Source organism: Taurulus bubalis (genome assembly GCF_910589615.1).
Source record: "Taurulus bubalis genome assembly, chromosome: 12".
Lineage (NCBI taxonomy): Eukaryota > Metazoa > Chordata > Actinopteri > Perciformes > Cottidae > Taurulus > Taurulus bubalis.
In genome coordinates this window covers 22839712-22866194 of record NC_136600.1, presented here as the reverse complement: position 1 = coordinate 22866194, position 26483 = coordinate 22839712, and the positions used below count along the sequence as shown (strand labels likewise).

The 26483-nt window shown below is 41.3% G+C and overlaps 1 protein-coding gene across 1 annotated transcript in view; it reads right to left on the bottom strand.

Moving 5' to 3' along the window:
* Nucleotides 1-25831, bottom strand: part of LOC306745363 (protein MTSS 1-like) — a gene marked incomplete at its 5' end in the record, with an annotated part of 43267 nt that extends 17436 nt beyond the window's left edge. Inside the window, 3 exons of the mRNA XM_079228136.1 lie at nucleotides 18746-18819; nucleotides 23729-23790; nucleotides 25760-25831. Coding sequence (XP_079084262.1) covers nucleotides 18746-18819; nucleotides 23729-23790; nucleotides 25760-25831 — 208 coding nt within the window. The remainder of the gene's footprint in view (nucleotides 1-18745; nucleotides 18820-23728; nucleotides 23791-25759) is intronic.
* Between the last annotated feature and the right edge of the window lie 652 nt (nucleotides 25832-26483).

Sequence of the window (26483 nt, the reverse complement as noted above, 5' to 3'; positions counted from 1 at the left end):
AACAGTTGGAAGGTTAGGACCGTTTTGTTTTCTGTCATGTGTGAAGTCACTGATATGCCATAGTCTTTGGGAAGCATGACACACACAGCCTACAGATGCGGGCCAATATAATCCATAACACTGCAGCGAGTGGTAGGACGAAGTCAATGTTGTCGTTTGCAATTTACGCCGGTATAAATGAGTGAAGTTGATGATGTACATTTTGTGATTTTGCAAATTTGGCCATATTGGGATGGTGATATTATGAAAACTATTATTCTTATTGTGATGTTGGTTTCAACCACATATCACATGTGGTCAGAGGAAGTGTTAAAGGTGATCAGGCCAATCTGCCCCGTTTGTGGGAAGTTGTTCTGTTGCTTTCAGGATAAAGTGGCTGCTAACGCACATTGTCTACTCTGTCTAGTACCGACTGACCCCTGGATAGAAATAGCCTCATTGCCAGCTCCAGTTCTCTACCACACACACACACACACACACACACACACACACACACACACACACACACACACACACACACACACACACACACACGTATGTGTAGTGTGGCATAGCTGGCTGTCAGTAGAAATAGCATCTGTGTGACATGGTTGTTTCAGAGGCTTGTAATTATCCCTAAAGCACCAACACTTAAACAGTAGAGAACAGACACATACACTTATAGAGTGGAAGCTTGACTCTTTGGTGCACGATGCTAAACCGATGTCCTTTTTTTGGTTGAAACCCAGTGAGCAAGTAGGCAGCACGAGCCACTTTGACAAAGAAATGCAAATCTGGCCACATAATGTAAAACACCAGCCATCCCCGGCCTCGGAAATCAGCAAGGATATACGGTAGGCTATAAAGTCAACAGATTGTCTCGGAGCTTTTTATTAGTTCTCTCTGTCAGGTTGCTTGTAAGAAACCGCTACTTTGTATATATAACTTGAACAAAGCTTTGTCTCTCTGTGATATTTCAGCTTTCTGTGGAAACTTTTGTCTCAGTGGTCTAGGGACATTTGTGACGGAGGTGATAGTTGTGTGTGTGTGTGTGTGTGTGTGTGTGTGTGTGTGTGTGTGTGTGTGTGTGTGTGTGTGTGTGTGTGTGTGTGTGTGTGTGCGACAGTGAGAGAGAGAGTATGGCAATTTGATGTTGAGCTGCCAAGTCTGTCTCTGTCCTCAACCCCCTTCCGGTCTGTTCCTTGGAATGTCACACTGTGCTGACACAGACAGTGTGTGTCTGTCTCTGTGTGTGTGTGTTGAGCATTTTGTAAGAATGCAGAAAAGTGACTTGTTGGGAAAGTCAATTTAAAGGTTGATGTATTAATGCTTTGGAAACATGGTTGCTATGAGAACGTTCAATTATTGGATGCAATCTGAGACCATCAATAATAATGGCGTCAATGCGGCAGGAATCAATATGACATGACGACCCTCTCCTATGTGCCGGCAGATTATAACTGCAGTGAAATCTCAACATATCAGTACACTTGCAGAAGAACATATAGCTAGACCTGGGACTGTTTATGTATTTATTTCAAGAACAACAAAAAACATTAGATTTTCTCCTGTTTAAACCATTGCAGTCATCAACATTAAAACATCAAAGGCAAACATGTATATGATGTAAATGATAACTTATGCTCATAGCTCAAAAACACTACTCTACTTTATGATACTATGTATACTAATAATACTATGAATACTAAATAAACCCTTGATGTGTAACGCCCCACTTTACAAAAGGCAGTGGTTTCCCCTTTTTGCAAATAAGACCCATGGTTAATTTCTGTTTAACCAGCTAACGGAAGTGTGGAACCCACTAAGCCAGTCTGCGTCCTCACACAGATCTCAGCCTGTCATCAGAGGATGGAGGGAAAGCTGATCTGAAGAGTGAAATGTGTGTGATTTAGGGAGAAGAGATAAAGGAAGGGAGGAAATGGTTGGAAAAGTATATGTTGAATATCTACAGCATACATTCATTTAAAAAAAACGAACCGGTGAGGGAAGGAGGGTAAAGAGCAAAAGGGTGGAATGAAAAATGGAGAAAGAGAGAGTGATGTGGCTGAAGTAGTTTTGACATGAAGATCACAGAGGCTTGCTAGCTAAAACCAACTCGGTATGGACACCAGATGGTCGCCGTTAACTACGGGCCAGTGGTTACACTGATAAGAGGCTGGAGACCATACAGCTGGATACACACACCCATAACAGCACACACACACACACACACACCCAGCTGGACAGAGGGGATCTGTTCATTAATTAGAGAGCTGGAGAAAACACTAAGGCTACTTAGCCAGCTAAATTTAAGAATATATCTTTTCCTCTTCATGTTGGCCTCCAATTGAACGCGTCTGGGGGATTTTAGACCGAAAAACCGTCAGTGACATGATTTCAAAAAGTTTAAAAAAACGTTAGATAGACCCATCTTGAATAATATCTCACACACACACACACAAACACACGAGCAGTTGGCATACCCAGATGGAGCCACCCACATAGCACAGACACAGGCTAGGATTTCATTCATTGATTTATATTTCTGCTCCGTCAGTGTCTACAATTTCCTTTTTGAAGTAAACAATAAACCAAGTGGCTGATTGTTAGAGGTTTTAATAATGCTGGGAGCTGAAGGAGCTGTAAAACAAGTGATCAAACATAACTAATATACTATTCGTACGAGGTAAAGGGAAGATAAATGTGGGGATACAAATATGCATGGCCTCCAAGGTCAAGTGCTTATAATAGTCTGCTCTAATAGTCTTCATTCATCAATAGCTGCTGACAGAAAGGTAGCTTCCCCTACCCATCCACTCGACAGCCAGTAAGTCTAGCCTCTCTATGGTCACCAACACATGCATACGTGTGGGCAGGCGAACACACACACACACACACACACACACACACACACACACACACACACACACACGCACCTGCTGCAGTGTGACCAGTGCTACTGACACACACAAACTCTGGAGTGTCTGACTACAGCTCCCAACAGCTGTCATGCAAAGACAGGAGGAGGGAAAGGAAGGACACAGGGCAGAGGAGGAGAAGATGAGCAGAGGTGTTGAAAGAAAAGAGGAGCGGCGGGACAGAGAATAGAATAATGAGGCCTATTGCACATGCTGTAAAAATGATGCAAGAGTGCAGTTGGAAATGAGTCATACCTGGTTGATGGGTGTGATAGAGCTGTGTAGTAATAGTATTGGTGCTGTATGAATTGATTTGCTCTTTGGGAATGTCTCTAAACTGCAGACTTGTATGGTGAAATCTCAACTCACTTTGTGTTGTCTACGATATCGGTTTTACTAAGGAATTTAGATTGTCTAAATACCAGTGTTGAGCAGAAATTAAAACATGCACATTGGTGAAAATGTGCTGACATTGACCAAAGAATGTCAGCAAAAGAACCAATACTGAATTTGCCACATCAGCACAGGGAAAGTACAACATGTCAACACTTAGCCCTGAACATGCGGCCATGAAAATACAGTAGCTTGTAAAAGAACATTAACACTAACGAGGACTTTTAACTACTTACCAGTTTACACTGTATCAGCCCTTTCTTGTGCTAAATAGCACCATGTTCATTGAACACTGACGGAAGAGATAAGAGAAAGACAGAGCGCAGGGCCGATCATGAGCCAGGTTTAAACCCATGCTGCTGCTGTTTGTTTGTTGATGACAAGGCACCTTAAAAAAAAAACTACAGACTAACATATAAGTGTCTTTATGTACATTTTAGATAGTGAATGGCAGCTGGGTGTGACAAAATATTGACAATGGACCAACAATACAGCGGATTGGAATACAGAAAAAAGTGTATTCTACAAAAATATTCACTGCATTTATTTATTAAAATAACCAATAGAGACTCAAAGTAAAGTGTAGTTGTGAATGTGTGCCAGTGTGCCACTGCAATGCAGTGAAATGCATCCTGAATAGTGATGCATGAGACTCCTCCGGCCTTGCCCTTCTCTCCTTTACATTGCTCCCCTCTCTCGAAGGCGGTATCTGCCCTCCTCCTCCTTGCCTGCTTCCATTTCCCCCTCCTTTACTGCCCTGACCTCGTTTCTTCTTTTTCTCTGCTCTTGCCCTCCCAATTTCCTCTTCTATTTTCATCTTATCCCTTCCTTTCTCCATCGTCCAAAACGCTCTTGTTTTCTTACTACCTTATTTTTTGTACGACCTCCCTGCACTCCTCCACTCTATTCCCTCATCTCTCCACTGATGTGGAAAGTACAAGCTGCATTAAGTCTCATTTGTGACGAATACAGATGTAGTTCTTTTGGACTGACTACACTACACTAAAAGGGCTGAGGTTGGTAACAGTAAGTGTGTCAGTGTGTCACTGTAGGGCTGCAGCCTGAATACTAAAGAACACTGTATACAATTCCAGCCAAATTTGACAGTTTTGACCTAATGCTTATTGCAAAATAGAGAAAAGTGGGAGAGAATGGGGAACAGGAAATAATATGTTGATTTTTGTTGTTAAGATAAGGGGGAGAAGAGAGTATAGATGACAGAGAGTACCAATGCAAGTGTGACAGTATGTCACCTCTGTGTGGTTCTGTAGTGTGAATGCTAACGAGGTCTCTAGGCCACAGATAAACAATAGATAGCTGACAAATGCACTCATTGCGCTGCATCTCTCTCCTTCTCCTTTGGATGCTTACCGAGCTACTGTATCCTCTTTCACCATCTGTCTCATAGCACTGTGGTATGAATGGAGACTAGAGCAATGGACGGGAACCAATTAAGATAGGAAGAACGCCTCGCTCCCGTCTGCCACCATCCTTTTTCCTGTCTCTTTGGTGTGCTTTGTGAGATATTTCTCATCTTGCACAGTTGCTGCATATATTTACTCCTTATTTACAGAGAATGTTGATTTCCCTTTGCCCAATGCATCATCATTAAAACTATATATATCCTGCATCTGAGATCTCTCATTGGAACAATTATATATGCAATACATCAAGCATGCCTCGGAGTCCCTCTCCCATACGCACAAACGCTTATGAAGAATTGCTCTTTTATATGTTTGAGTCAACTATTGGACCCACTGCTGTTCCATAATTGTTGTCAAACACGTTTGGTCAAGGCTCTTTATTAAAAATAGATTTGAAAAAGTAAATGTTTAAGTTAAGTACGGCTTATATGGACCTACAGTGCAGTAAGAATATGAGGAGTTTCTGAGGATATTGATGTTTCCCTTTACATATATAGCCACAGAGCTTTAGGACAATGCAGGAGGACAATCATCCTGAACATACAGCTGAAATAAGAAGTATGTTATGGCCGAACAGTGGAATGTTCTTTACTGGTCAAGTCAGTCACCTGACCTCAGTCTTCAGTACAGGCCTTGCAGAGCATCACCATAGATGTCAGCGGTTTGCTGGTCACAGTCTTCAATCTGTCATCGGATGAATGAATGAATTAAGCAAATATTCCCGCCAGAGAAATTAAACAGCGTGGTACTTCTGCAAGGAGACAAACTGCTAAGCAGAGGAGTACTGTATGGTAATGTGATCACTGGAATCCACATGCTGCACAGGAGTAGAGAGCATGAGAGGAGAAGAGAAATGAAGGAGAATGAGTGCAAGAGAAAAGTATCAGGGTGGTCTCTTTACAGAAATCCCATGCTAGCAAACAGTCTCCAGGCAGATTTGACATGGTAATGTATGCTGCTGGTTTACTGTACTCGTACAGTACTATGTAATGACTGCACATGTTGGCTTCAGCTGCAGATTGCAATGCAAATGTAGGTCACGGAGGATTTCCCTCCCCCCCTCTACCCCTTTATTCTACTGTATTCCCTTTATTTCTTCTTTTAAGCTGCTCACTCTCTGATCTAGTTGTTCACTACATCCCAGTCTTTCTGTGCTCAGTTCAGTTTTCTCTCTTTTTGGTTTCTTTCAGCACTGGCTTAGTCGTCGGTTCCCACCGCTCATCTTTGATGTCTCTGTGAATGTAGTACCATAATGTTAACAGTAACATCCAGTCAGTAAGCAGTTGGTCAGTTCAGAGCTGCGTGTTTAGGAACACAGTCAGTTCTTGAATCTTGCGTGGAATGTTGGACAGTGTGTATTGAGGAGAAATGCACAATTCATGGTATTTATGGGTACAAATACACAGGCTATTGCTGTTGGGCTAAATCTACGGCCAATGGCCTTTTGGACAACGTAAAATCATCACAGTTGCCATTTCTCCCTCATCAGATAGGCCATCAAATGGGGAGCGATTAAATAACCTCTTGAAGCACAGAAACATAAATTGTTGTAGTATATAGCTGGCAATACGGCTCTTCAATCACTGGGAGCCAGTGCTTGCATATTATTCTACACAGCGTGTAACAGCTCAACAGCAGCTATAAGTCTGCTGCCCAGAATCTGACCAATCAAATCCCCCAAGGAGGGGGTTTAAGCGTGTCATGAGATGACCAGAGAGAGAGAGACAGAGAGAGAAAGAGATGGAGAGAAAATAGATTACCCCAGAGCCCACTCTTGCTCTTTTTTGGGTGCCCCACTTTCTCTCTAATCTTCCTTTCTGGTCTGACACACATTCCACAGAGAGAAATAGACAGAAAGGATTTACTAGGAGCTCTAAATGCACTGCCTTTGGGGGGGTTAGAGTATTGCCGCCCTTATTTTGGGTATGCAGAACTGAGAAACAGTGGCAATGATAACTGCAACCTAAAACCCACCATGAAAACTTAAAAGCCATTAAAGCTATTATTTATTTTTTTATTTATTGGACAAATGAGACACTGTATGTTCAGAAGTACGGACCAGCATCACATCAGCATATGGTCTGAACGTGCAAACAGTCTGACGTCATGCTTAATCATTTGAAGTGAAGGAACAGAGGTTCATATTTCCACTGCAATAACAACTGAATAAGGTCTGAGTCATGGGCTCTGAGTCACGTATGTCTTGTTTGCAAAACTAAAGTCTGTAATTCATTACAATGTCAACATGGCAGAGATATTAAAGTCAGGTTTTAGGTGCAAACATAACAATAACAATACAGTAATAAAACAAATACACATTAAAAAAAACTTTCGTGTGTAAATCATACACAGAAAAGCAGGAAATTATACTTCAAACATGCAGATAAGTAGAATCATGTACACACATGCTCCTAAAAAAGATCCTGAAAAAGCCCGGAGATTAGCTTTAGTGTTCAATAATGTCAACACCCCATTTGGGGCTTTAGCAAGAGGTTTACATGGGAGCAACATTTTTCAAGATATTTCAACAGAAGTCATAATACAGTTTTGGGTGTGCACAAGGAGCGGCACTGTATTATTCTCTCTCTCACGTACAAGCCCAAGGCAATGTGTAAAATGTTTAAATGAAGATTAAATGCAAAAGCAAAAATACCATATTAAATGAATTACTGTTAATAGCTGCAATTATGTAAAAGCAGCCACTATCTAGTATAAAATGGAGTAGATGTAAATTTAATCAATATACTAAATATACACTGCAAGTTCCCCTATGCTATCGCCAAAGTCAATATTTGCCTTGACTTATGTCATAGTTACAATCGAGCTACAGACTTGCATGCACCTTTGTGGATGGTCAAAATGTTCTACCGTTACAGTATAAAGGCCGCAGATTTCCCTCGACATCAAAGCAAGTCAGAGAAAACATCAAAGTTTGACCTTCAACAATTAAATGGGAAGGTGATCTTTAATGAAAGTGACTTTCAAAAGTGGGAAAACACTTTTACACTGGCTATCCTTGTTATTTCAAGAGTATATCGAGACAAACAAGTTTTTCTCTAACCTTGTTAGAAACGAGACACACTGCAGTCTAAAGTATAATTAACAGAAACATGAAAGCAACTTGTCACCTACCAAACAGGGTATCAAATGTGTACGTGAATGTGCCTGTGACCTTCCCTTTCCCTGTCGGAAAGGGAGACTGGGAGGCCTCTAGTCTGGGAGATACCGGGGATAATTTAAACCAGACACACATTAGAGAGACTGAACTGTTTGTCAGTACAACACAACACTGCCTTGTTTGCAATAATGACCACCAGAATACATCTATGTGTGTGTCTGAGTCTTTACATGCATAATGTGTGTGCTTGTGTACGAATACGAACCCTCTATACTGTCAAAGAGTTAGTATGGGGACATTCTCCACCCGAATGTCACCCCACATCCATCTGTGTGCGCACACATATACACACACATATACACACACACACGCACGCACGCACGCACACACGCCCGCCCGCACTCTTCATACAAGCACATCATTCATTCAGAGTGTTTTATGAAGTGTCTATGGGACGATAGGGAACAATCCAGATGCTGAAAGCTCACCGAGTCAACTAACTGAATGAGTAACTTGCATGGACTTAACTTCACCATTACTTATCCATCTATCAACCAATACAATGGCTAGATTATCTCACACACACTCAATGATAAACTCATACCCATTAGATCTATTTGAAGAATGTTTGTGCAACATGCTCTTTCAGCACATTTTACAACACATTAACTGAAATCATTATTTTCCGAAATAAAATAAAAAAAGCTGAGAATGATTATATAAACAAATATTAGACACAATTTATGCACAGTGTAAGTCACCTTGACTGAATGAGGTAACACTTCGTCCAAGTTCACCTTACTGGTCATGCTGCAACAGATGGCTCACCTGCCCAGTCACACCATGAGAAGCTGACAATGATATCCCACTGTGCATGCATGTTTCTGTCTTTGAGTGTTGAGGCAATTATGTCGCGGCTAAAAGGTCGACAGATTTTATATATATATCAAGAGGTGATAGTGCTGCGTCATGTATCTGAGAGATAAATATATAGATATCTAAAACATAATTTAAAGTCTGTTGTGCGGTTATGGACGTTAGTAGCTGTGGCACTCTATACTCAAGTATGGAAAAATCTGAGCACATAAACACACCTTTTATTCATGTTACTTCCCACTGCAACCTAGTTCTTACGTTTGTTTCTCTGTCACTGCCCCTCTCTATATTCCCATCTTTCTCCCTGTCCTTGAGGAGAGTTTCAACTAAGTAGAAAGTTCCTGATGATAAACAGAAAATGGGTCGATGTTGCTGTCACAGAACGGCTGTGTGAGCACCTGGTCTCGACAGCCTGGACACAGACAGGAGGTGAGGGTGTAGATACGGAGGAGGACGTGGAGAGGAAACAAAAAGGGAAGAATATTAAAAGGTGAGAAAGTATGTTTATGGAGAAGGAGGGGACAGAGGAAAGCAGATAGCCAACCTTAAACGACTTTGCTTCTTGAAAAAGTACTCGAATACTAAATGAGAAACAAGCTACATGTCATAATTGCGTCTACACTGCAGGGGCTAACAAAGTCAAAATCTGTGCATTTAGAGCTGAAGTTTCAAGACATACATTTATCATTAGGCCGGATTAATATTCCTCTCAGTCAAGCCTGTATTTGGTCTCTAAGCAAGGCCTTGGTAGGGCAAGCTTAACCATCTCCATGAAGTCCAGTGAGTCTATAAGTGCGTGCATGGAGGTATAGAACAAACGCAGACTGTGTTGGGTCACAGCCGAGCAGCTGGGATGTGGTCTTGTGTAAATGTGTTCAATGTTAACTTTTACAGGGAGAGAAACCTAAAATTAGCCCTCACAGCCACAACAAATATACTTGAGAGGTTACAAATTAGAATTTGCACACACAGTCAGCAGACAGACACTCACTTGTGTGTTTGAAGGAAACAAGTGTGACTGTCTTGAATGACCTCAGTTTCTCACGTGTGCACACACACACACACACACACACACACACAAACACACACAGGCAGACAGACCTAATGTTATCAGCCCAGGGATTTCTTAGCATGTTTTAGAGGTGGAAAATATTTAGAGAATGAAATGTCATCAAACAAATGGACAACGACAAAAACATTTTCTAGCAAGGCCAACAATGTCAAGTATCACAAGTTACCCCGCAGAAAGGAGTATACATTTGGCAACTCGGTGAATAAATGGCTATTAAACCATAGCACTTAAGTTCATTTGCTAACGACATGTGTTATGAATTTGGCTTCGCATGCATGTCAGCGGTTCCAAATCCAAAGCTCACTGGTCTAACCGGGTTTATGTTTAAACAAAAACAGAGAGCAAACAGTGCGAACATCCACAAACACTTGTGTGGACACACACACTGCATGCACGCAGAGTCACGTGCACAGAGGAATCTACGATTCTTTTCTGGGTCAACCACTCAAAGGTGTTTTTGTCCTACTCTTCTATGTCTCGAAAACATGCAGAGTGTCCTGTGTCTTATCCTTCAAACACAGACAAACATACACTCACACGTTGGTGTCCCTTGACTCAGTGACAAGGGTATTTTGGAGTACTCTGTGGGCAGATGTCTGTATTAAAGCAGATGGTTGCGACTGTATTTTTTAAATACACTGACCTTGTAGATCAGAACTAAATCATCCTGAGGAATATATATGCCGGAATTATTTGGTGCATTTTAGTCTATATGATTGAACCTCTACGTATGTTGTGTAGCTGTGCATGAATTGTTAATGCGGGTTTATACGTTAGTCTGTTTATTTGACCCGTTAACTGATTTAATTGCTGGTTCCAGTGATCTGTAAGAGTCCCAGGATGGGGTCAGGGTGAACAGAAGAGAACAGAGGGTGGATTGAGAGCCACAGAGCTGGTCCAGGGGATGGGATTTAGGTCTGAGCTGGACAGCGAACAGGAAATGTACACAGCCAGGCTGGTCTTGGACTGAAGCTGTTACAGAGGACAGAGCCCTGTCAGAGAGGGCATGAGACAGTGGGTTAGTTCAGGATGTAAGGGTGCTCTGTAACAGAGGCCAAGCCATGAACTGAGAAGGGCAACGAGGAAACTGAGCGATTTTCTCTTCTTCGTGAAGCTGTATGGGGGTCTGTCCATGGCGGAGCACACAGAGCCTGCTTAGAGAAATGAGCAAATAACTGGCAGAATTGGACTGGCTTTCTGAACCAAACTTGGAATGCACTGAACTAAAGATTTTTTGGGGAACACACTTCAAAGTGTCCATGATAATTTAACAGAAAATGTTACTTTTGTCTTGGACAAATTTCTCACTCGCCTGAGACTCATTGAGATTCATAGATGGGATTACCGTGATCTACAGCAGTATCTAGTTCATGCATACACTACTAATTTACTCTTTCATCTCACATTTAGACTTTTTGCATCCCAATGTTTCACATCCAGACCTAATCCATCTACATTTTTTTTGCCATGCATGCTGTAGCTGCCATTTAGCTTTGAATCATTCTCAATGCATCAACTGAAAGCTAAAAAATATCAAGAGTGATATGTGAATAAGTCATATATGCCTGTATTAGTGACAGGCATAGATAACAGATAACAGTCGCGACAGCTTCTACCCTGCATTAGCAGAGGCACCAAGTGAATTACCAGATGACTGGAAATAGTAGAAGGTAAATCTTTAGGGACATCTGGGGTTTACAACCCCACTAACACCGCAACACCGCATAGACAACTATACAATATGCATGCAATCTGTTGTGGGATTTTTTTCTGTTTTACGAGACATGTTACTTCAAAACATATAAGAAATATAGTGCAGATAGTTAAAAATGAAGAACATGCGCACGTCTAAAGTGGAAGTTATTTTCGGGCATTGAACTCATTGTAGGAACTCAAGGGCCTCAGTGGAACTAAGCTATTCCATAAGGAGGGGCGGCATTGATGTTAATGGGAGAGGTTATACAATGGGCTGAAGCTAGGCAGTGTATAGAGGTCAGGGAAATGTAGCACAGCTACTTTGTCCTAACTAGAAGCAAGCTGGAAAATATGGAGCTCTGAGAGAACTTGGCAAAGGGCATCTCAACCAGTCAGTATGGGGAAAAACAGCACCAGTCTGTTTTACTCGATACTTTATTCCCACGATACGCAATTTCACTTTGGCATGAGAGAATTATAACTTCTACTTCATACTGGGGGTTTTGATCTGGGATTTAACATCTCTATTCCACAACCCCCATTCTCTGCCCCTCTATGTCTACTGAGAGACAGGCCATTAAAGTTTCATAAAGGCTGCAGCTGACTCTGACATACTGGGCTGCTTCCAGCCAGCATACTAGTGCGGTTTATGCTTGGTTGACGTTATGTTTTTCAACATTGGTCCAAGTCAAAAGGGTGGTTGCCATGGTCGTGTAAAAAAAAAAAGCACAAAAAAACAATTTAAATCAAGTATTATGTGACAACAGGACTGGAGTCAGGACAACAACATATGTCTTTTTCCCAAACAGAAAGTGTGTAAGAACTGGTTTATTGTATTCATACAGTATGTAGACAACGACTTCAGCATAAGCAGATGGCTAAATGTTTATGTTGACCATACAGTGTGCTCGGACATAGGACAATGTCTCAAAAACAGCTAATTGTTGAAATAATCATTTATTTATCATATTCCGTGTTATACAGTTGTGATGGCAAAACCCAAAAATTACTGTTTGTTGTTCACACAAGGGCACGTTTTACTGCATGTACCATGAAAACAATACCCGACCATGCATTTACACTTCTTGTGATGTGGAGCTGTTGAAAATGATGAGAGGTTCTGTTTGTCAGAAAAAAGAATCTTGCTCAAAGGAGTCTCAATAACTGGACAGGTGACTGGAAGATTCAAGTAATTATCACCTTTAAGAACATGTTTGTGCAACGTAATAATCTTTGCAGGTCTAATTAGCACTAACAGGCTTCTACATGCCGGCTGCGTGGCAGGTGTCTATTTCATGTCCACAGAGTCAGACGTGTCCAAACAGACTCAACACTATAGCTGCTGACAGAGCCACTGGGAATAATATACTATACACACACACACACACATGTACTGATACAGTAGACTCTCTGACATACTAACATACTCTAGATGAACACACACAAATACTCACTCTACATGCCCAGACGGTGTCCTGACAGCTGCCAACCAACATGCGACACAGGCTTGGTTTATTTTTATAACTGTGAACAAACTATGATGCGATGGGTGGTGTGGGAAATTCAGTGTTGCGTGCGTGTCGATGTGAATATGTTCTGGAACATGTTACAACCAAGAACCACAGTTTCCAAGATGAGACTCTGAGATTTCAAACAAGCTACTTAATAAAGCCTCAAAACTAGTCAAACTTGCTCTCCGCATATACTATTAGGATGGTAAGCAGTCGGTCCAGAATGGGATGTCTGTATACCAGTAACATACGATGCTCTAGTAACCTTGGGTAGGTCATACTGGCCTTGAACCTTATCAAAGTTAAAAGCCCTTGAGAATATACTCTTATATAATTAATGTCCGTTTCTAGTCCAACAATATGCACTTCTTGGGAAGAGTACAAATTGCATTACAGTGTTATTTTTAACATCTGTCTCCTTGTCTGGTCTCTTGTATGGAATGACCTCATCTCCCTGGGCAGCATGGTTGCCGTCAGCTGTTTCACCGTGGCCGACTTGAAAGAAGTCTCACCACCCACTCGACTCAGTGGTGAATGGAATACCACAAAGAGGTAGCACTAGTATGAACACAGAAACAAAACACACACGTACAGAAACACAAGCTTAAAAAAAAAGGATGCATACACAGGCACGTAGAAACAGACACATACAAAAACCCTTTATACGCAGAAGGAAACTATGACGAAAGTATAACTGAGGGAAAGAGGGGATCTACATGGAAAATGAAACAGTACTCGATGAAACAAGAGAAAGGATTATTCTTTTGCCTTTTCTGTTCTTCTGCGTTTGTTCCCTCTTTACAGCTTCAATAGGGCTTTGTCTCATTCTTGACCAATGACGAGTGCAGTTTCAAGTTTTCAGAGGGAGATAATAGGATTCAGACAGCCTGGTTTTGTCACAGCCAACAGCTGAAAAAGAAGACTGCAAAACACTGAGTTGTCTTATTCAAAATTGTTGGATTTTTGCTTGTAAAATGAATTCTTTAAATTGATTTGCACGTCGTCTTGCGAACTTGTTTTAGTATTTAACAAAAGGGGTTGTGATAACCTTTTGGTACAAAATAAATATAATACCTTGCAAAAAAAGGACGAGTACTTTAGAGTGCCGGTTATGTAGCATAAAGCTGTCTTCTACCTAAAGTGGTTCCCTGTACTTGATTTGAACGGGTCCATCTTAAGCGTTTCCTAAACCGCTTGGTTAAAGTTATTGGATCTTAGAAACTTTATGATTCTCTTAAAACAGAGACAAAAAACTACTTTATTAGAAATTCATACGGCTCTCCATGGGTGGCTCCTTGTATATACTGCAGTGAAGTAACATTTGGCGGAGGTCATAATGAGGTAAGGAGATTATTGACAGAATGTGATGTGACTCAATGTGAGCTGCTCATTTCACTTTGTAGTTGAACCAAGAGCGATTAATCGATTCCACGAAATGCTAAACAAGTTTATTTATTCTTTGCTGAAAAAAAGCTTTAGTGGTGCACCACGACTAAAGATTTTGTTATGATATGCTCAGATTCTGCTTATAAAATGTGAAACAAGAAGATGAATGCATCACTTTCAACTATGTTTCCATGTTAGAATCAAACACGTCGCAGGTGGTCACGCGTGTCTGGGGCAAAAATAGCTTTGTGGTCAAATCATAGCACCTTCATCTGAAAGCTCATTGAATTCTGAGAAAACTAAAATTCGCTGTCGCGTCACATTTTTCCTATCAGCAAATTCACAAACACAATAGTTTGTTTTTCCGTGTCCTGGACGTGGTTCAATGTGGCCTGATGTCTGAGTACTCCTATCAAGTCAGACCCAATACATGTTTAATCACATGACTTTAAATCAAATAGAGCCATTCGACCTGTTACAGCAAACACTGGCACACTGCTTCAAGGCAAGCAACTCTGTGGGTGCGGGAGAGAGCGCACAACATGGGACAGACTTACAGCGCTAAAATGAAAGACAAAAAATAATAACTTATAGATTCAGTTCTTCAGGTAATGAGTGAGAAGATCAATGTAAAGACAGTAAACAATCTTCTGTCAGAAAAATTGCTGCAGGCACGACAACTTTGACCACATTAAGTCAAAAAATGTAACATGCTTCCATAATGGGTAAACAAAATACAAGTTTAACATCTTGGAAAGATCTGTGTTGTTGATATGTGATAATTTGTAGTTGAAAATACACAATAAGAAAGACACACTAGGCATAACAACTAAAAAAGCTCTGAAAGCTTTAGAATTACATTGAGTTTTTAAGGTGGTATTTTGGGTTAATGCTGCTTTCCCAGCTTCACGGCACAAAGTTAATTCAGAGGCTTGGCGCTGATATTGTAAACTTTCTTCAATGATTAACCGGTGTTGAAACTTTGAAAGTGTGCTCAGGTCGCTTCTGGAGAAACTTGCTCTTGACAGACAAAGCAAGACAATCAGTGTTTTAGACCATACTAAGGGGGGAAAAGTGAAAATACATGGAGAAGCCAAAGCTGAGCTGTCAAGGCTGAGCGTCTAGAGCTAAAATAAACAAAGCTGCAAAGAGAAAGGAAGAAGGCTGAAATACAACTGGATGAATACATGCCCATAGGGATATGATATATGGCAAAGATAATGAAAAGAGCAGCTTCATATGAAGGGATGAATATGTACAGTTAACCCCTGGCATACTAAGAATGAACATGAAAAATGATTTCACAGGAAACATAAGAAGAAGAAAAAACATGCAGAGGTTCAAAACACAGCTGGAAAACAAGTCAAAACGAGAGGCGATGTACTTTATCAGAATGAGACAACAAAGAAAAGTGAGCACGGAGAAAGTCCAAATCCGAACGGACCACACAGTGAAACAGGTGGTTTCAGCTAATCCTGTCTGTGCGTGTGGCCGTGAATACACAAGTATTTGTCTGAACACATTTAAATATGTAGACCTGTGAGCATCTATAGTTATGAGTGCATAGCTCTCTGTTCATTGTGTGTGTGTGTATATATATATATATATATATATATATATATATATATATATATACATACATACATACATATATACATGTACCTCTCTGTGTTCACTGTAAGCTCCAATAGACTCTGAATAATAGAGCCCAACAGTGGAAAGGAAAGGCTTTGTCTGGAAACTTAAGTATATCTTTCTTTCTTTCCTTCAAACTTTCTCCACTTGGCATTCCGGTTATTGTATTTCACTCAACTGTAAACTGGTAAGCTGGTCTTTACCTTTACAAATCTTGACAATGAAAAGAAGTATACTCACTCAAGAGTTTATTGTGGTAATCTTAATCCTCATTTCTTTTCCAACCCTAACTATGCTTTAATTGGGTATTTTCAACCTGGTCCATGGAATGCAAAAACTAGCCCAGCATCCCAAGTATTTTTCTCCTCATGAATACATCTGGTTTTCAAGAAGCGGGTGAAATAAATCACCTAAAACAAATGCAAAAACACAAACAGCATGCAACAGCTGATAATGATATGAAGCAACACACGTTTTGTTGTCCAAAACGGAGTCAAGGGTTTTTTAACAAAGCGATTAGCTCATGCAATGAGCATTTACTGGTGTTTACACAGGAAGATTGTTTCACAAGCATGAACCCATTATAGCCATCATGCTGACAGATGTTTTTCCCCATAAATCAAAAAGCCATTTTAATTATTGTTCAGATTATAAGCCATTTAAAAATGAATAATAAAGAATGCATTTAACATGTGGATGAATTAACAAAGATGCATATGAGAACACACCATTGCGGTCCAATGTTGAAGTTTAGAAAAGCCTTCTGTTAATGTGTTTTTCAAGCTCCTGATCATGCTGTTTGATGCAGCTGCAGTGATAACACTGATAAAAGGGTCCTAAAGTAACTTTCATCTAAACACCTATAAACATAACTACTGTCACATATCAAAGTCTGCAGAGTCAAGTGATCAACCCTTGAATTTTTATGAGCTGCTATCACTGCCAAAATATCCAAGGCTCTACAATTGTGCAACGTTTACAAAAGGCGGCCGAAAGCCTTTTGTTCTCCTGAATAGGACACTAAATAACCTTTAACAGGTGCACTGTCAAATCTCAGGTTACTTTTATGTTTGTGCACCATTATTATTAGTATTATTAGAAGAATAATAGCAGAACATTAACAGTTTGTGGTCTCTATGGTGTGGTAAAGGGCTGTTTCCTTTTTTTTACTTTAGCCCCTTAACACAAACACACATACACAACTTTGGTCCACCGCAAACACATGATTTCCATGGCTGCAGGGAGCAGGTCAGGACGAGAAGAAGCAAGAAGATGGAGAAGATAGAAAAGATGAAGGAAAGAAGCCATCATCTGTGTATATTGTGGCCTCAGCAGCCTCTGGCTACTCATGATAAGCAAACAGCAAATGCTGTGTCTTTCAGTACTAGCTTTTATCTGATCTAGACACAAAACCATGCAGATGCGCTTAACATCAAACCTACTAACGCAAGCACACACACACACAGAGAGAGACACGAGCCGCGATGCTCTTCTGCTGTGTAGGTGAACAATAGAGTAAGCTGATACGATCGCCAGGTAGAGGCGGCTGCAGAGCGGCTACTCGTCTACAGAGCATTACAAATGCAACTATTTAAAATATAAGGAATAACACAGCTAGAGATACACATATTAAAAGCTATTAAAAGCAAAAAAGAAAGGCTTACAGGCCAAAGTAGTGGAAAGAAAATGTGCTACACCAGTCTGAAGTAAAAGGGTTTGATACAAACATTTTAGGAATTTGCAAAGATATACAACTGTAGCCCCACAATATAAATACAATCTGTAATCCAGATTAAAAAAAAGATTTATTTAATACCTTAGTACGGTTATCAGGTGGACAGGTTATCTACCTCCGATGCAGATAGCAGTGTGTCAGCCAACAGTGCACTATAACACATTATCCACGCTTGCCTCTGTGCTGAGGAGCTCAGGTGCACAGCGAAGCCTGAGCAACAGAGCACAAAAACGATAACAGTGTAATGCAATACCGCTAACCTAAGATATGTAGAGAGAGCATGGTGGGAGAAAGTGATGAAAGAGCAGAGGAAAGATGATGCTCTTCAGCGGAGTGAATCGGACTCCTTCGCAGTAAACATCCATACTGTGTGTGTGAGACAGAGAAGAAGGGCGCAAGAGAATTATGACTCCCTGTCCTCCTCCATCTTTCTCCCCCACCATGCTTCTCTGCAGTACATGAAGTGATGAATGTGTGTGCCTGTCTCAGTTCCTATTAATAGTATTATTAGTATGAAGCAAGGTCTGAGGTGTCAAAGCTGGGGAAGGATGAGATCTCTCCATTTTTTTTCTTCTCTCAAGCGCATACAGAGTAGAAGCAGACTCTCTGGGAGAGTCCAGATGTAGCAGAGGTGAAGTATGTGTGGGGGTGAGGGGCAGCGCGCAGGGGAAAAGGGGGCAGAGGTCGAAGACAAAAGCCAGCAGCAGATCTTCAAAACAGCATAGTGACAGATTTACTACCCATACGATAAAGCAAACAACCCACAAAAGCTCTCAGCACAGTGGGGTGAAAGACTGGACTTGCACAGATGGGCTACACAGAGAAACATACTGACACATAGGTGCCCAGACACACATACTGTTTAACAGTGAGTTAAATGATTTAACCCCTTCAGCACACTGAGTCTATCAAGACTGAAAACGACACTGATTCCTTGCAGAGATCATGGATTGTTTTGCAGTAGAAGACCACTAGTCCTATACGTCGGTGGGCTTATTCCTACCTCGGGAGTTGGTGGCCAGGTCGGCCACTTTCTGGAAGGCATCGAGGAAAGCCGCCACAGCAACCACCGTCGCCCTGGGAGAAAAGAGTAAAACAGAGTTTCAGCATGGAAGTAAATACGTCACACTTCACTGAGGAGAAACAATAGAAGGCACCACATTTATACAACACACAACTGTAGACAACAAAGGAGAAACTTAGTGTAATAAATGACGCCAGAAGCAGTACTTTGATTCAGCCAAAGATAACATGAACACAGGTGGCTGCTCAACTGCAGCAATTACATACAAGTGTGCACATGTCTGCACATATATGTGCTACATTTTAGATTATGAAGCCTACATCAACCCTGATCATTTGAAATGTTAAGTATGTATAATATGTACTGCGAGTGTCTGAGTAAGTTCAAACTTAAATGTGCCCTGCTGTGTGAGGAATGTCTAAGTCTACCGCCAGAATCTGTCCGGCTCAGCCGAGCAGCTCTTGAGTTTGCTGCTCTTCCAGGTCAATGAAAGGATCAATGTAGGATCTACCCTGTTGATCTAAAATGGAAAACGGGATCACACCTGCTTCTGTCATCTTGTATGGTTTAACCAATGATTTACAAATTGCAGTATAATATAATGCTTTCACATAACAGATTGAAGAAAGGGCAAAATGCAAGCTCTCATAAAAAAATAAAAGAGTCGTGGAAACTTAGTGTAGGATTACTTGCTGTTTTACTCATTGATACCATCTTGCTGGTAGCCGGAAGGATAGTCTGTCTGCTCGCTGGCAACAGGGCGCCTCATCGGCGGGACAGCTGACTGGTTAACTGGGAAATACTAACTCACCTACTTCATAAACAACAGGGCTCTCATGATTAAGATCACAAGTATGGAGATGGCTCTCTTTGTGTCTGTAAGTATGTATGTGCAAGTGCATTTGTGATACCTGATCTCCACAACAGAGACAATGCAACAGTCATGAATGCATGCAAAAAAGAAACAAAAGATTTCCAAGCCAAAAGAGCATGTTTGTTCTAACCCTGAGTACCTTCAGTTGTAAACACTTGTTATATTCCAATGGCCAAAAGAAAACCATCATTACACAACTTGTGAATTTCCATAAACAAGCCTTACTTGCAGGTGGCTTTCACAACTGGGCAAAACAATAGCTGAATACATGTTGGTGGTGTTTCTAAAGTGTGACTTGCACGTGGAACAAAAGTGGTTTTACTCCTGAACATTCTAACACCAATACACATCTATTTCTATGAGTTTACGGAGTGCATTTGTTTTACTTTGTGTGTATCTTTGTGTGACACATGCAAGGCATTTGCCGTAGTGCTGCTGATGCATGGCCTCTGAGGTGAGGTGATATCCTTATAGGGGAAGAGTATCAGTTGTACACACATCAAACTCTGTTTACAGATCTTGGGGAGTACTACTGTATACGTGAGGCGTCGAGGGAACATCGGTTGGGGCTAAACACTTCAAGTTTGAAAAGAATCTGGGCCTGAGCACCCCTTTGGTTCCAACCCAGAGCCAGTGCTTACCAGAGCCACTGAGTCGTGCTCTCTCGAATTGACTTACGGAAGGAAAAGATTTTAAATAGACAAAAGGTTTACTGTAGTTACAGTTAACATCTCAGAAGGGCCTGTTACGAAAGAAAGGTAAAAACAACAGAACAAACCTGTAGTTTCAGGCCTAAATATTGTTCTACATTTGAGTGACAGCCGAGTCTGAGCATTCAGTCAATAATGGAACTTTCTTTATCACTCAAAAAATGTAATATGATTGGCTGATAAGTGCTATGTTGTTGTATAGCTGACCAGAAGATCCAAGGGTGTGTCCTGCAAATGGAAAAAGAAACATGCACACAGGCCCACACAGATTCCTTTCTATTTAAAGCCCAGTGCAGCCACCCAAGCAACCTTCAACTGATGTCTGTCTCCACTAATATATCCCATGTACACATTGGTCAATTGATTATATTTTACGTGCACATGCAGCAAAAGTCCTGTTCAGTCAAGCTTCATTTAATAATCAGAAACAGGTTTGAGTGGGAAGTGGTTTTAACAGAAGCCAACTTTTAGTATTAATGGCTCCAGCCCACTGACGTACAATTACAAGCTATAATCATCTGCTGTAATCTGCTCCATTCTTATACAAGAAAAATGCCAAACTATTAAACTGGTTCACACTTTCAAGTAATAACTTCAGTACAGCCTAGGAAAGGTTGTCGGCATAAAATGGAAAAATCATGGTTTTACATGTTTTTTTTTAATTTTCTGGCTGAATTGACGATGAAATTAGGTAACCTCTCAACAAAAAACAAAAATATATAAATATATATATATATATATATATATATATATATATATATATATATATATATATATATATTAAATTGCACCAAAGGCAGAATAATCAGGTTTTCATTTCAACTCCGACAGTCAGCCAAAAGAAAACCCCAAGACTTCTGTGGCGAAAACACCTCATTGCTGCTACAAGCCTTCAGCTCTGCACAGTGCTCCAACAATGACCTGCCTGCTCCCATTGGCCTAAAAATCTGCAAACGCCCCTGTCCTGGACGCAAGACAAACGGCTATTACATCTATTCCGCAAGGCCTTGGCCAAGCCAATCTAAACTCCCCATAGACCCTGGGGTAGTATAGCAGATTGCTATTTCTGACAATGATATATTCAGCACTGCTGCCACCATCTATTCTTAGATCAACAGAAACTGGAATGTGACTGTAGTAAATCTGAATCATAGAAAGGAGGTTGTTTTTAATTCCCCTTGTTTGACAGAACATACAAATCCTCATGACAGAGTTAATGTGCTTTGAGAGATTTTTTATACGCAAGTATGTTTGCACCGTATGTATCTGTTGATGTACCCATATATCAATCTACTTGTACATTTACCATCGGAACTTTTAGGGCTTCTAGCTGAGTCAAATTAAGTTTTATAGCCATACAGTTCATAAACTGAATTTGAAGTTTTGAGGTAGTCTGTTTTTCACAAAATGTTCTTCTCCTGAAGCCGAGGGAGAGAGGCCTCTGTGTACGCCTCGCTCTGCAGCTGCATCAACCATGATCCACTACACAGACCAAACACTGACAAGTTAAAAGAGGACTGTGATTAGAAATCAGCTAGCCTATATTCCACCCTGCCCTCTTTCTTCAAAGCTCTGTGTGTGCATGTGTGTGTATATGTGTTGCTTAAAACCAGAATAGGCAGAAAAAAACACCATATTTGGACCAAAAAAATGACAGAACAGGCCCCAACACTGTAATTGGTTGATTTCCTAGTTGCTTTGTGAGAGGGGTGCAGAGGGTCGAAATTACAGAGTAGCCTGCTTTAGGACGTCATTAGACACACAGACATATGCCGCTACCACTGCTGGATAGTCACTTATCCAAGCCGAGGAGGGAAGGTGGGTGTGTTTGTGTTTTACCGTGTGTGTATCCTTCTATGGAGCCAAGTCCCCCAACAGATTAGAGAGGTCCTTGGGTTCGGGTTATGCTGTAGTCGAAGGGGGTAGTTTGGGTGTGAAGGAAGATAGTCGCACACTTGTAGCCTCAACGCAAAAGAAAAATGTTTAGAATTTACCAGCGTTTCGTTTTGTTGAAACATTGGTAAATTCAACGAAACCAAACGTTAATAAAATGATTTCTTGCGCTCGTGGCTCCGAGTGTCGGCTGTTCCTTCACACTTGTACTTTTATCTTGGTCAGCACATATCCAAGAAAGGTGTGCGTTCGTCCTCTCTCATCTTGAAGGGGCAAGTTTTGCCAACATTTTAGGCTTAAAAGCAGACAGAAAAAGCCTTATTTGTAAGTCATCGTGAGCACGCCCAGATAGCTTAATGCTACAGCAACAGAAGCATCGTTACAGCCAGCCATATGCCACCACTTCAACCTTAGTCGAGCAAAAGATAGCCTAAAATACTTAAACATGGTCATCTTTCTCTGATTGACACTCAACTCATCCTGAAAAGAAGGAACTGATCTTTTCTGGGAGCAGCATCTGATTAATCCTGATACAGCAAAAAAGTAGTGTGATAATGGAAATCGAATAGGGCAGCAATCAGCCATTATAACAGTCTTTATATTGGACAGAAGGTAACTTTTTTACAAGCATCTCCATTATAAAGCTGCCACTAACTTACTCGGGCTGGATAAAAAGATCTCACCGACACACTGTTGGTTCAACTGACCTCTTCACCGGTACAATTACGAATAGATTTGTCCTTTTATCATTGCTCTGGTGCCCAGGCACACAGCCATCCTACTGCCAAACAACCAGTCATTAGCAACAAGGCTACAAATACTCCCCTGAGCTTTAGCATGGCAGGGTCACATATTTAACCCCTGAATGATGGAGAGACTTGAATAACATATCACCATTAATCAGCCTAATACTGAGAAAATGGAAGAATGGGACACTGAGTGGCCCCTGGAAAGTATTGTTAAGTACCTGAGCCTTTATCCAACTGTCACTATTAGTCTGGCTAAGGAACACGTGGACACTTAAATGGCTAGAGAACTGCCATGCATTGTTAATCAAAGAATAATTTAGACCACAGGACATCCATATTTACAGTACTTGCTGGACAATAAGCTTTTATTTCAGCTGTCATAAATTGTTTGTCTCCTGACACGTGGCCACTTAAAACCAACTAGGGGAGGTGGCTGGGATTGGCATTCATTGTTAACAGATGACTTGGAATAATTTTGGCAGCAGGTGTGAAAATTTACAGCAATTGAAATACAAATTAAATCAGGCTTAAAGAAGACCAAACGGGGCAGAGGGACACATAATGACCCCCGGACAGTATTGTTAAGAGATTAGGCTTTTATGTAGACCGTCAGTGCTTGTTAGTCTCAGGACAAGTGGCAACTTAAAACTTCTTCAGAGGGAAATTAACTGACATTTCATGTAAAAGTCAAAATAAAGCACAAAATAGGTTGCAAGATTGAGTACATATGTCTCACCTGAGTTGGGACTGTAGTTTGCCGGCCTTCGTGATAAAGTCCTCCCAAATAGGATAGCTGCTCTGTGGGGGGGAAAGAGACACGAACATGGTTGAGATAATCGTCACGACAGATTTCATTACATAACCGTTCAATCAACACGACTCCAAACTGTTGCCTCACTTCACCTGCAGGGCTAAACAGAAAAATCCAAGGCTTAGGCTTTCCCATCCATGTGAGCAAGTTTATCACCCAAAAAATGTCAACCCCACCCATCTGGTTACCAGTAGACATGAGGGAATCAGAAAATGTAAGCTAATGCATGAAAAGGTGTTGAATAGAAGTGTATGCAACTGAAAAGCAGGAGGTTTGGTTTAAAACAGAATAAATTAACTCCATGTTTTTACATTTTGCCGGCTGGCTTTCATGTTGCTTCTATTTCATTGAACCGTTTCTTCATTCTACGTTATCTGCTTATGGGAGAATATAACTGTCATGTCCTGCATGCGATGAGTTGCAAAATGGGTCAGCGGCCTCTTTTGGAAAGATCCCCACACAACAAGAGCCCTAATTCACGGTGTAATGAGCCTGGTTCCCGATGGGCCTCTAAATTTATCGAAATTCAGGTCCCGGGCTGAAAATAGTTGAAGAGCCTTCTATCGAAAAACCATCACAGAGAGCAAGTGACCTAATGCATCATCCATTGTAGCACGACGGCACCAGGTGATGTGATGAAGACCGCATGAGCACATGCTCGACACTGATGTGCTACTACTGTCAGGGGTCTGAGGAATGTCATGTGATGCTGTCAAACATTACACCCAACAACCAGCTCAACTGTCTCTACCTACACTACCTCTCTCTCATTCTCCCTGGCATCACTCTTGCACTTTTTGATGTCTGCCACCTCTTTTGCATGTGGCTTCTCCCCATGTCTAATCACTCAGTCTCCCTCTGTAGTGGCCATCACCATCAGATATCAAACACTCCGGCACCATGACAAAATGGACCAGAGGAAGATGGGTTCATAAAGTAACTATCTATCTCTCTCTCTGCATGGCTCACTTCCCTTGTTGACAGGTTGGTGGGTTGACTGTATATTTGAGTGCACAGCCCAGTCTGTGGCGCTCTCAATCACTGAGAGTGAGTATGGCGTATGTACAAGCAAAGCAAATACATGAAGCATCTGCTGATTTCCACTGTATTCCCTGGCAGCATAGTTACCTAACAGTTGAGAGACGAGGCGGTGGGCATGACGACCCAGACAAGTGAGACATGGGACTCTGAGAAGTGCTGAATGTCTGAGCAGTATTCATAACAAACTTCCTGACTCCAGGAGACCTGATGGCTGGCCATTTGACCTCCACATGTCAGAGCCTTGAGACCCCGCGGGTCATTTTCTACCCTGACAGCTACATTCCCGGAATTCCTTCCAACTCCAAGAAACGTTATCCAACAGCTGGAGAATTGCTAATTGTCGTCGTCTCATCGACCAAGTGCAGAGATAAGCGCGACATACGATAGAGACTGACGATTGCTCTATGCAGCATCCACTTCCAACTGGAACAAATTGACGAAATATATACCTAACCTATTTCTGTTTTTTCCTGAGATTAGAATGCAAGGAATGTCGAAGAGCATATACTAATGTAGTATGTATAGTGTATGTATAATATATATATATATATATATATATATATATATATATAATGCAAGGTAGCTAGCTGACGTCACCACAAAACGTACGTGGGTTCATGCGAGACCAGGTAAACTAACCAAGATATCCTAAACACCAGCTGAAAAATAATATCTCAAGTGCACTCAAGCTCTCACGTCACTCCATTTTGTTTACCGACTTCTCAGGTTCAGAAGTCTGAGGAGAAGTGTGATGAAACGCTCTCCAGAAGTCCTCCGAGCTAACTTACGTTGAATAGCGTCACGTTACCTATTGAAGCGAATAGCTACGCTAGCTACACCGGTGTTTGGGAAAAGTTACCCGGCGTTGGTGTCCGGGTGACATAGGGTGTGTTGAAAAAAGTTAATTCGGCTTACCTTCATGTCTCCGATAACAGTTTGGAACAGTCCTCCAAGCGCGCTGCATTCCTTCTCGATCACAGCCTCCATTTTTCAGGACCACTTCCAAGCGGGCAGTCCCGACTCCGGTGAGCCGCTTTCAGTTGGCCACCGCGCCGCTTTCCAGGGAAACCAAATACTCCCCAAAATACGAAACAAAAAACGGAGCAACTATGTTGTTTCCGTAATCGACGAAACCGCAACTTTTGTCTCAGTCAAAGACTCTAAAACAGCATAGAAGCAGCTCGGCTCTGCTTCACCGTTTAGTTCAAATCAAAGGAGGCTGCAGGGACGAAAGAGACGTTTAAATCCCCCTCTCCCCTCCACGTCGTCCCGCTCTCACCCATGGCTGGGACGTGAAGGTACTATACTGCAGTTTTCTTGTCGAAACTATAAATATTCCCAAATGCTTGGCTTGTAACGTTATTCCGTATCTTGACAGGTAAATGCCGACACTCACGAGTTTTCTGACTGCCTTCTCAACACTGACTGAGTGGGAGAAAAACGGGTGTAGAAACAACAATCAAGCCACCCGGAAATAAGAGGTAAAGATGCGTTTCCGGTTCCACCAAAATAAAACATCAAATTAGATAGATGGATAAAATAAAATTAGCCTTTATTAGTCCCACAGTGGGGAAAGTAACCGGATTAAAGCAGCACACAAGATACATAGTAAAACAACAATTAAAACAAGTGATATAAA